Here is a 12191-nt window from a genome sequence, read left to right as displayed (position 1 = left end):
TTTGTGATCGGCTTGTTGCAAAAGAACAAAAAATAGAAGAAGTTAATAGATGTGTCTTTTGGATTTGTAAAAGACCATTTATGAGGCATTTATGAGATCTAATTTAATCAAATCATGGACTAAACTAAAATTTCTAAAATTGCAGGAACCAATTTGAAATTATACTCAAGTTAAGGGAACAAGGTTGTAAATTAATTTTTTTAAAACTATTTTATAAGAAGATTGCATGAATCAATTGACATACAAGTGTTAGTAGCTACGAAATCTATGGTTCAAATCCTCATATCTCAAATGTACTAAAAGAAGATTGGATAATGTACGTTTAAATAGCATCACAATACTCAATATCTAGATTCTTCAAGTATAAAACATGTGCCAAAATGAGCACGATTAGTATGTATTCTTCTATTTCTTTATGGTCAAAAGTTCAATTTTTTATCCTAACTGTTGTAAGTTATAAAAAGTGTCCGATAAGTATTTGGAATTGAATTTTGTGTGTAATATTTTTTTGATCCATCAAAATTTTCAAAATTCAAAAATATATTAGACACAAAATAGAATGACAAAGTAGACTAAAGTCTTAATTTTACCAATTAAAATACTCCTTAATTTTCAAATTTTTGTATGGCACTCTCTTCATTTCTATTCCCTTTGACCCAGCATCATCCATCCTCAAATTCAAAAAGAACAACAAAAAGAGTGTAGAACTGATGAATTACACCAAAGAACATTGAAAAAAATCTAAAGTGAATTCATGATTTTCAACAAACTCTACAATGTAAAACCCTAAAAAATCATACGAAACAGAGCATAGAGTAGTGTGCAAAAGAAAAGAAAGCGAGAGAGACGGAAAGGATCAGATTCATTGCTGAAAACAGAAGAAAAGAATCGATTGATTCAATCATTTCGAAACGCAAAGCAAAATCATAACATCAGATCCGAAAAGGGAAAGCGAAAACAACTTACCTTTGTTGTTTTGGCGATCGATTTCTGCGAGGCATTTCTACAAACACCTTGCGTGCTGTTCATAGAAATCAATGGCGATGGATCGAAATAAACAAAGGAAATTTGGTGAAGATTGTTGGATCAAAGGAGTAGTGGTGATTGTTCATGATTTTGGGAAATCGGGACCTGCAAAATTGGCTTCTCTTCAGATTTATAGTGCAACAGAACTTGATCCTAGTGAGCCTTCCTTCCATCCTTCTTCTTCTTCAGACTTTTTACATTTTTTCTTTAATTATATACTTTTGTTTTAGTTCAAACAATTTAGAAGAGTCGAGATCGAGTCATTAACTTAGAATGATAATTGATGCATTTATCTAATTTGTTAATCTCGAGTTAAATTTAAAAGTTGTGTAGTACGTAATTTACTTAGCAGTTGTGTTTAGCTATTATAATAAGATACCAATTACCACTTACAGGTTGATTCAATTCACACTCTTAAAATAGTTGAACTAAAAAAAATTTCTTATACGGATGACCCAAATTTAATTGTGTTAATCTCAAACGACTCAAATTTCTGAAAACAATGAAAACTAACATTTTGTTTTAAGTCACAAAGCACCACCCGATGCTAAATTCTTCATAGAACCCATTCACCCCAAACGCAATTTTAAGATGCATCACGATTCTAATAAAAGCACAGATTCTCACCCATTATTAAAATTTCGCAATCTTATTACTTTTCCCGAATGTGAAATTGTATTTTCAGAGTCTCATCAATTTTTGGATCATTTATACGAAAACTTCAAACTAAAAAAAAACTATTTGTCTATTATGTTTTTTTTTTTATCCAAAAATTTTGCAACTCTGCAAATTTTAGTTCAAAGACATTATAGATCTACAAAAAAAAGTACAAAAAGATGACTTATAATCTAACCTATTTTTTCCACCCAAGTCTTTTTCACTCTAATGTTAGTGACTACCATCAATAATTTCAACATTTATTTTGACCTCATCGAGTTAGTAAAGAATGTATTTACGATACCATTTCTGTTATGCTCGTACTTTATTTCATTTCGGTTCGTCGTGAAACAGAAACAGGAAATGAAAAGTTGAGTAAAAAGGCGAAATTAGAAGAATGGAGAAGCAAGAAAAAGAGTGATGGATCAAAAATCTCGAGCTATAAAGTAAAGTTGAAGGTTGAGAAATGGTTTGGAATTCCAGGAGCATTTTTGATAACAAATCAACATAAGCATAAATTCTTCCTTAGATCAGCTTTTTTCCAAATTTCAAACCATTCCCAAATAATCCATTTTGATTGCAACTCTTGGGTTTATCCAATCAACCTCAATGCCTCTCATTATCTTTTCTTCTCAAACACTGTGAGTTTTTTTTTTTCCTTTCAACTTTTGGTTTTAATTAAGATGGTAACTAGCTATACTTTCCAATTTGGTTCTTGTTATTAGTCGGTTTTCGATGGCTTATGAGAGCGTTAAAAGTAATTACTTGAAAATCTCGATCGTTTTGAGTGTTTGATAAGATTGATTGCATGCTGAATATGTTAAAATCGCTTTTTTAATATGCATATTTCTTTTTAAAATATATTCTTTACTACCTTTTAAAATTGATTATTGTAGGATCAGCGGTTACTTCTTTACTGAGTTTTAATTTATTTTTTTAATTCTGTTTTTATAAATTTAAATTGATTTTGTATATTTAGTATATTCCTCATCTAACGAAATTTTATATCTTATATTTTCAAATTGATTAGTTCAGTGTTGCCAATGTTTTAAATAATATAATTTATTTTGTGAAAAAAAAATATTGCACCCATTTCACTTGTATTTAACAAATATGCTTATTTTCTTTTAAAAAAATATTCTTATACTTCAGAAATAATATAGAGCAAAAAAAAAAAAAAAAAAACATTGAAAGTATATATAAATATTATTTTAAATAACTATTTGAAAAATAATTTATCAACAAAAAAAAAAAAAAAAAAAAAATTGTAATGAGTCTATTTTATTCATTATTGTTAATCACAACATTTTCGCTACTGTCATCACAAGTCATGAATATATAGTTTATTAATCGAATTAATTAACTTAAAACAAATTCACAATTCCTTAATTTTACATGATATTTTAGATAATAGTTTTTTTAATTTTTTATTTAATATGACTTTTGATCTCTTGATCCATGATATACGTCTTAATCAACTATGATAAAATTGGTTTGGATTCACTTAGAAAGAATTACAATGAAATGATCTTCTTGAAAAAAAAAAAAGAAGTATTAGAATGAATCTAAGAATATGTAGAACCAATCTAAAGTATATAGAGAAAGAGCAATACTTCATTACTATTCTCTTTTAAAAAGTACTTGTGGACTCTTTTTTAATTAAAGATATTGCTACTCTTTCTTCATGTATAATGTATAATTTGTGTGTGTATATAAGGATAATTGCAAAGGATAATGTTTTCGAGGCTAATAATTAGGTTAATAATTTTAAATGGTAAAATTGCTAAAAATATTTTTAAATATAGTAAAATGTCGTTGTCTATCGGTGGTAGACTGTGATAAACCGCGATAGATATCTATCACTGACACTAATAGATGTCTATCGTAATGGTCTATTACTGATAGATAGTGAAATTTTTCTATTTACCCACTTTTCTTTAGTTGAAAACAACCCTAATTATTAAGTGTATGTCCATTTTTCTAAGGAATTGTAGATATGGCTAGATTCTATCCCTGGTAGACTCTCCTATCAGTGATTGACTCGCTTCTATTGCTGCTAGACCTCCATTAGCGACATAGTATATCACTAATAGACTCCGAAAGCTGAATCTAAAATTTTCTTTTGCTATATCTACAAATAATTTTACATTGTGCTATATCTATTAATACTTTAGACTTTATTGCTGTATTTGTAATTACCCCTATGACCTTTTTTTTTTTTTTTTTTTTCTTTTGTGGGTGGGTTAGAGTTACATTCCAAGCCAAACACCAAGTCCTCTCATGGAGCTAAGAAAATTGGAGCTAATAAAGGTAAGAGGAGATGGTAGAAGAGAAATAATGGAGGAATGGGAAAATATTTATGAGTATGATTATTACAACCATGTTGGAAATTCCCAAGAACATTCTAGACTTATTATTGGTGGATCCTCTTCTCTTCCATATCCTCGTAGATTAAGAACTCTTCATCCTTCTAATGAAGGTAAATAAATTTCTCATCATCTCTTCATTCTTCTTTTGTCCTTTTATTTTAATTAGAGGTACAAAATAATATTAACAAATGAACTGAAAGATGATTGCTTAAGCCCGTTTAATAACCACCTCATTTTTTGTTTCCTTCATGTTTCTTACAATGGTTTACATCTTTTTAAAGTACAATGGTTGAATTCCTAGCCAAATTAATTTTTTTTAGTTTTCAAATTTTGATTTAGAAAAGAAATTTAGAGCCGGAAGTAGTATTTATAGACTTAATTTTCAAAAACAAAATAGTTACCAAACGGAACCTAAATTTTTAGATTTAAATCTAACGATGAGTTTTGATAGGGTAATTTTAGATTAGATACGTTTTTTTTTATAAGAGATAATACTTGTCTATATGTGGAGTGGTAGAAGTCCCTATTGAATTACTAAGATGGTTCATTCATCATGGTTAAAAAATATTAGTGAGATTCATTTATTTATTAAATATAAATAAATCATATAAGAAAGTTACTAGGAGGTTCAGCTAGCTGACATGAAAACAAGTCTTACTCTTTTATATGTTCTTCTTGTTATATATATATATGTATAAAGTTAAATAGGCTCATTTTATGAAAGCATTTTGAAATGTATTTCAAGTTTCATAATCACTTTTGACTATGTAAATAAACACTATGACAAGGAGTAGAAGTTGAGAAGAGCGTGGTTGTTAACTTTGCTCTTATTTGTCCAAACGAAATAGTGGGTTCATGACTAACTAATGTTAATTCTTAACTTATTTAATTACTTATATTGTGGATCCCACAACCAAAACGTGGTTTGGTAACCATTTTTTTTTTTTTTGTGTTTGTTTTTAAAATTAAGCCTATGAACACTATTTTCACCTCCAAGTTTCTTACTCTGTTATCTACTTTTCACCAATTGTTAAAAAAACCAAACCAAATTTTGAGAACTAAAAAAAGTTGTTTTTGGAATTTGGAATTTGGCTAAGAATTCAATTATTGTACTGCAAATCATGGTAAGAAATGTGGGTGAAATAGACTTAATTTTTTTTTTTTTTTAAAAAAAAAATCAAGATCTAAATGGTTACCCAACTAGGTTTAAAAAATTCTTAAAACTAACCAACAAATTCACTTCTTGCTCAAACGCTCCATTTAAAACCGTTGTTTCAAAAATCACAAAAAGATGTATCTTAAAACAAAGTAAAAACAATGAAGAGTACACTTGTCATTCTCGATCTCGACAAATATTTGAAATTTGATTAAAAAGTGACATTTTTTTGTTTTTAATCCCTAATGTTAAAGATAGTTCAAGTGAGAAAATGGATTTGGAGACAGATGTAGCTGCTGATGAGAGAATGAGCTACAACAAAGTGAAAGAATTGGCTTCAAACACAGTGGAAGCTGCCCTTCAATTCCTCATTCCAATCCTAAAAACCCTAAATTGTCAACCCCACATTGATCATTTCAAGTCCTTTGTTGAATTACACTGTTTCTTTTGGGCCCAAAAACCCTCCAACTTGGCTAAAGCAGACAAATGGACTAAACTTCAAATCCAAAAATTTCTCCCCCAAAACCTTTTCCAACATATTCTTTCTCAAAAACATCCCTTCATCTATCCACTTCCTCAATTTCTCAGAGGTAATTTCTTCCCATTTTCTTTTGCTATTTATTTGACTTTTCCAACGTCTCTTTTCGTAATCATTTCGTTTTTTGTTTTTAAAAATTAATACAAACATTTTCTCTCATTTTTTTACAATTATTTGCATATTTCTTAATACACGAGTTGGAAACTTAGGTAAAAAGTAGACGACGAAACAAAAAAAATTTAGAGATAGAATGAGTGTTTATAAGTTTAATTTTCAAAACCTAATTATTTACCGAGAACTTGAAAAATTCTTGTCTTATGTTGAATTTTCTTATCAAGTATAACTAAAATTTGAAAATAATAATGTATTTCATGCAATTACTTTGTTCTTTAGTTTCAAATCAAGGACTTATATTTGAAAACATAAAATCAGATTTGATATCAAATAAGCATACTTTAGAAAACAAAATCATTACATTTTTATTTTCCAATTTCTTCGGCTTTTTGGGTTTTTTTCCCCTTTCTTCCTCTAGTCATGAATTACCAATAATATGAAATAAAAATGTAAATGTTGCATAATATTTTTTTCCTAATATATGAAAACGGGTTGTTTTGAACCAAAATATTTACAAATATAGCAAAATATTTTCAACCGTTTTTTTTTTTAATTTAAAACAATTTTCCAATGAAATGTTAGAATAAATAGTCCTCTTTTTTTTACCTTCAGAAAATGAGCATGCCTGGATGGATGATGATGAATTCGCACGACAAATGCTTGCAGGAACTAATCCTGTGCGAATCACATGCTTACACGTATGTAAACCATTTGTGTATTGGCTTATAAATTAGGGCAAAAATGTTAATTCACAACTTTAGTTCTTTAATTATAAAAATAGCACCTAAAAAGTCTCTAATAAAACTTTTTTTAAAAAAAATGTATAACAAATCCCTGAACTCTCTAATTTTGGTCTTATTATTCTAATTTATAAATTTATAAGAAAAATATCTTTTTAGTCCATAGATTTTGGGTCTAGTTTCTATTTAGTCTCTAAATTTCAAATGTTACACATTTAGTCTTTTAAGTTTTAAGTTTGGTTTTAATTTAGTCCCCAGATTTCAAAATGCTACAACTTTATCTTGATGTTAGAGTTTTGATTCAATTGGTCCCTATGTTTCAAAATTTACATTTTTTACCTCGATTTTTCACTAATTACTTATATTTTGTCTTTAGAGTTAATTTATATTAATAAATTAAAAATCGTTAAAAGAATTATAATTAATTAAGTTTCACTATTCTTATCACTTTTAAAATTAAATTTAAAATTTCACTTCATAATTATTTTTAATTAATTAATAAAAATAAATACCAATAATTGAAAACGAGTATTTAATAAAAAATTGAGATTAAAAATGTAAAAGCTTGAAATTTAGGAACCAAATTGAAATAAAACTCAAATCTCAAAGGTAAAATTATGACATTTTGAAATTCAATGACTAAATTGAAACAAAACTCATAACTTAAAGGACTATACGCGAAACATTTTAGAACCTAAAAATCAAATAGAAACTAGAGCCAAAATTTAGAGACCAAAAATGTATTATTCCCTAAATTTATTAGATATAAAATTGAAAAGTTGTGACCTTATCAGACACAAAATTCAGTTGTATACTAAATAGGAATGTTCATTCTTTAAAAACTTGAATATGACAATGATGTATAGACAAAATATTTAAAGTTAAAATGACCTATAAAAACACTTTTTCACGGTTAACCTATTTAACCTTTTCAGGTTATTTATAAACCATATTATTTCAAAATTCAAAGACACGATAGTAATTTAACAAACTTTTAACTTTTAAAAGTTGTTTAACATCAAATTATAAAATTGATATTTTTACATAGAATATTGTATCTACCCAAGTTTCTAACGTTGTTTTAAGCTCAAAATAAGGGAAGGGGATTTCAACCTCTTGCATATATAAGGGAGGTAAGTAAAGTATCAACTAGTTAAAGCTATACTCGAATCAAATTCTAAACTTTTAACAATAGAGATTAAAAATAAACTTAAAATTTGAAATCTAAAGACATAATTGTCTTTTGAATCAAGAAACTAAAATAAACACCATGGTTAACTACTCCCCTCTCTTTCTTTTATATTTTGTACTTTCAAAAGTTTAGACACTTTTTGGTAATCATTTGATTTTTTATTTTTGTTTTTCAAAATTAAGTCTTTTTCATCAACATTTCTTATAATGATTTACGATCGAATTCTTAGCCAAATTTTAAAAACAAAAACTTTTTGAAAGCTACTTTTTTTAGTTTTCAAACTTTGGCTTTGTTTTTTAAATCATTGGTGAAAAAAAGATAACAAATAAAGAAATTTAGAAATGGAAGTAGTGTATATAGGATTAATTTTAAAAAACAAAAACAAAAAACAAAATGGTTACTAAACAGGACTCTAGAAACAAAGTTGAAAGTCAAATACAGTTCAGTACTTTGACCTTTGTATTTTTTTATGGTTCAAAGCTTAAACTTCATTTTAAAAATAATTTTAACTGTTGATGAATATTGAGAAATTTGAAGGGAAAAAATGTTGTAACAATATTGTTACTTGGACAGAATTTTCCACCAGAAAGCAAAACCAAAGTGGTTAGTACAATAAAAGCACCAGATATTGAACACAACCTAGATGGTCTTACCCTTCAACAGGTAAACATATCATCTCCCTTCATTTTGCTCCTCTAAATCTTTCAATCATCAATTAAATCAACAAGGTTTAATTGTTCGAGCAAATGCATTATTGCAAAGGTACGATGTCAAATTTTAATATATAAATAGACAAAATCAAAATAAAAAAGGTGTATACTATATTAATTAGGATTTATAATACAATAGCAAGAAAAGAGGTGACAAGAAAATAACAAGGACATATAGAAAATGGTTATTTAAAAAGTTCAGAGACATTAAACTTAAAACTTTTATCTACTGCCTATCTTACTAATATCAAACTAAGTCTAAATTCTAAGCATTAAAATCTTCTTCTAAAAGAAATAAACATGTTTGTGAATATTGAAACTTTTTAGTGTTTTGAAATGATATAGGCAATAGAAGACAGAAGGATATTCATGTTGGATCATCATGACTATCTAATGCCATTTCTGAATAGAATAAACAGTGGCGATGTATTTGCCTATGCATCTCGAACCCTACTATTCTTAAGGTCTGATTCTACACTAAAGCCTTTGGCAATTGAACTTTCTTTACCATACTCTGAAGCTGAAGGAGAAGAGATAAGTTGGGTTTACCTGCCAGCAGCTGAGGGCTTGGAAGCAGCCCTGTGGCAGCTTGCCAAAGCTCACGTCGCTGCCAACGACTCCGTTTACCATCAACTCGTCAGCCATTGGTGAGACACATCACCTATTTCATATATTAAAGAGTTCAGTGTTGATAACAAGACAGTAACTATTCCTTTGTTGGGTTACAAATATATCCACAAAAACTCGAAAGACTGTTAGTTTATTAGTCTTTTTAGTGAGTAGGTTTTTTTTTTTTTTTCCTTTCCATGTTGCTTGTTTAATTTAGGTTAAACCACCATCTTAGTCCCTTTTCAAGCTTGGCATCAAACTAGTCCAAGTTTTAACAAATAGTCCTTAAACTTTGAGGTTTGTGTCTAATAAGTCTAGGAAGTTTCAATTTTGTATATAATAGGTCCCTAAACTATAAAAATATTTAATAGTTAATTAGTTCGTTGGATATAACTTTGAATTTTATGTTTAATATAAAATCAAGCTTTCAATTTTGTGTCTAGTAGATCCATGGTTTTTTTTATTTTTTTATTAAGATCACATAGGTCAAGGACCTATTAAACATAAAATTAAAAATCTTGGGATCAATTGGACACAAAATTGAAAGTTTAAGAACCTATTAGACACTTGTTAAAGTTCAAAACCTATTGGACACAAAATATAAAGTTTAGAAACCTAGCACTTTTGAAAATTTAGGGATTAAATAGACACAAACCTCAAGTCAGGAATAAACTTGTAATTTAACCATAGTTATATTAGAGCTTATAGTTTGGTTAAATATCTTAAACCATCATTGTTACCGGAGGTTAATAATTCTGTAATGTGACTTGTCTAAGTACGGATAATGATGAGCTCGCATATAATTGACAAAGTATATTAATATTTGAGTTCTGTAAAATAATAAAAGAAGTAAAATAAAAAACAAAAAGGAAAAAGCAAAACAAAACATAATTGGGTGAATTTTCAGGTGAATAGGGAATAGGTTGGCAGAAATGAGGGGGGCCTTTAGGGATTAAATTAAAACCTACCTGATTTTCTTTATTTTTAACCCAACTCAGACTCTGGTCCAATCAACTGTTAGGATCCCTCTAATAAGAACAAACTCAATAACAAGGAATGGACTCAAGAACAATCAAGCAATGGAAATATATTAAAATATTAAAGAAATAGTAACAAAATAATACTCGGCACATTCTAGAGGGCTGAGAAATCCTCTCCCAAATTTTCAATTAGAAAATCCTCACACAAAATTCTTCATACCCTCCTCCCAACCCCACTCCTATTTATAATCAAAAGCCTTAACCAACTTACTAACTATTTACTAATTTTCCCCTTTTAATACCCATACTGATATTCCACTAATTATCCCAATGTATTCTTAATTAGGGGCCTTACACAAACCTAGATTCTCAACTCATTATCTTTCTTTGCAACATTGAAAGGAAGCATGTCATCTAAGAAAATTGTAACAGATAACCATAGAGGTACTAATGTATTATGGAAGACTTAGCTAAACCGTATGAACTAGAATGGTAATTTACCCTTTTAACTTACAAAAATGAGCCTTTCTTTTGATTTTCAATTTTTTTAAGTCAATAAATTGATTTGTGATTTTGTTGACCAAATATGTATCCAGTTATACCTACACTAATTTATGTTGTGAAAGTAAAAATGGCATGACATGCAATGTTGTGTAAATGTTTAGGTTACATACCCATGCAGTTGTTGAGCCGTTCATCATTGCCACTCGCAGACAGTTGAGTGTTATGCATCCAATCTACAGATTGCTGAATCCTCATTTCAAAGACACCCTACACATCAACTCACTATTTAGGAGCTTCTTGTTGAGACCTGATGGAATCTTTGAGAAGATATTGTTTTCTGGTAAGTACTCCATGGAACTATCTTCCGAGCTTTACAAAGAGTGGCGGTTCGACGAGCATGGTCTCCCAGCAGACCTGCTGAAAAGGTAAACAACAATAACAAAGCTTTTCCTTTCATGATAAAAGACCTGTGTGAACATTGCTCTGGTTTCATAGAAATATGGCTGTAAGAGATCCAGATCCGGGAAACCCGACCGGAGTTCGCCTCATCTTCCCTGACTATCCATATGCAGAAGATGGCCTTGAGATATGGACTGCAATCAAGACATGGGTGAAGAGTTTCTGTTCAATCTTTTATAGAGATGATGACTCTGTACATTCTGATGAAGAACTCCAAGCTTGGTGGTCTGAGATCAGAAATGTCGGTCATGGCGACAAGTCCCATGAGTCTGGGTGGTATGAAATGACCACACTATCAGACTTGGTAGAGGCCCTAACAACTCTCATATGGACAGCAACTGGACTCCATGCTGCAGTGAATTCGGGGCAATATGCATACGCCAGTTACCCTCTTAATCGTCCCACACTCTGTCACAAGTTCATTCCCAGTGAAGGTACAGTTGAATATGCTAAACTCTTGAGTGATCCAGACAAATATTATCTCGAGATGTTACCTGGAAAGTTTGAAACTGCACTTGGCGTTGCATTGACAAAGGTCCTTTCACATCACGCAAAGGATGAACTGTACCTGGGAAGGAGGTCACCATACAACTGGACAGATAATGCAAGGGCTCGATATAGCTTCAGTGAGTTCAGTAAAGAACTTAAAAATATAGAGAAGAGAATAGAAGAAAGAAACCGAGATCCCAACCGCAAGAACAGAAACGGACCGGCCAAGATCCCCTACAAACTTTTGTTCCCTGATACATCAAATTTTAATCCAAAAGGAGGGATCGCAGGCAAAGGGATTCCAAACAGCATATCTATATGATGCAGCCGCATGACTTACAAATAGAATGTTCAATCAGAAATATGGGCAAGCCATTCATTAATCATCAACCTTTTCTAAATATGAGAAGTCTGCTGCCTAACTATGTTATTGCAGACCCTTCAAAAATTAATCAACCAACGGTGAGTTTGGGATAACTGTTGGGAGGGTGAAAAGTACTTTTAGCCCAATATAATTACTTTTCAAAATTTTCAATTGTTTGGTTAGACAACTAGAAGGAGAATCACTCGTGCTTCCTCCAAAAATGCTCACACAAGTGTTTTTTTACAAAGTAACTTTTTCGAAAGTCAGCTCAAATGCCCCCTAAG

The 12191-nt window shown here is 29.8% G+C and overlaps 1 protein-coding gene across 4 annotated transcripts; it reads left to right on the top strand.

Moving 5' to 3' along the window:
* Positions 1 to 896: 896 nt before the first annotated feature.
* LOC120086674 (linoleate 9S-lipoxygenase 5-like) lies at positions 897 to 12173 on the top strand. Of its 4 annotated transcripts, none has more exons than XM_039043427.2 (9): positions 897 to 1182; positions 2038 to 2141; positions 3931 to 4162; positions 5463 to 5798; positions 6473 to 6558; positions 8366 to 8455; positions 8848 to 9149; positions 10757 to 11020; positions 11091 to 12173. In XM_039043427.2, the coding sequence occupies exons 1-9, from the start codon at positions 1038 to 1040 to the stop codon at positions 11863 to 11865; spliced, it is 2334 nt and encodes a 777-aa protein (XP_038899355.1). In that variant the 5' UTR covers positions 897 to 1037; the 3' UTR covers positions 11866 to 12173. The 4 variants fall into 4 exon arrangements, with proteins under 4 accessions (XP_038899355.1, XP_038899354.1, XP_038899353.1 ...); XM_039043426.2 differs by having other exon boundaries at positions 2038 to 2324; positions 5496 to 5798; XM_039043425.2 differs by having other exon boundaries at positions 2038 to 2324.
* Positions 12174 to 12191: the final 18 nt, after the last annotated feature.

Source organism: Benincasa hispida, chromosome 9 (genome assembly GCF_027475165.1).
Source record: "Benincasa hispida cultivar pf3 chromosome 9, pf3_genome.v1.1, whole genome shotgun sequence".
Classification (NCBI taxonomy): Eukaryota; Viridiplantae; Streptophyta; class Magnoliopsida; order Cucurbitales; family Cucurbitaceae; genus Benincasa; species Benincasa hispida.
This window is presented reverse-complemented; position numbering and strand designations above follow the sequence as displayed.

What these genes read in the sequence shown, in the direction of transcription:
- LOC120086674 (XM_039043425.2), top strand. Translation starts at nt 1,038, where the DNA reads ATGGCGATGGATCGAAATAAACAAAGGAAATTTGGTGAAGATTGTTGG. An exon ending in TGCGAATCACATGCTTACAC is followed by an intron (nt 6,559 to 8,365) that starts GTATGTAAACCA and finishes TTACTTGGACAG; the next exon opens with AATTTTCCACCAGAAAGCAA. An exon ending in CCAGCAGACCTGCTGAAAAG is followed by an intron (nt 11,021 to 11,090) that starts GTAAACAACAAT and finishes CTGGTTTCATAG; the next exon opens with AAATATGGCTGTAAGAGATC.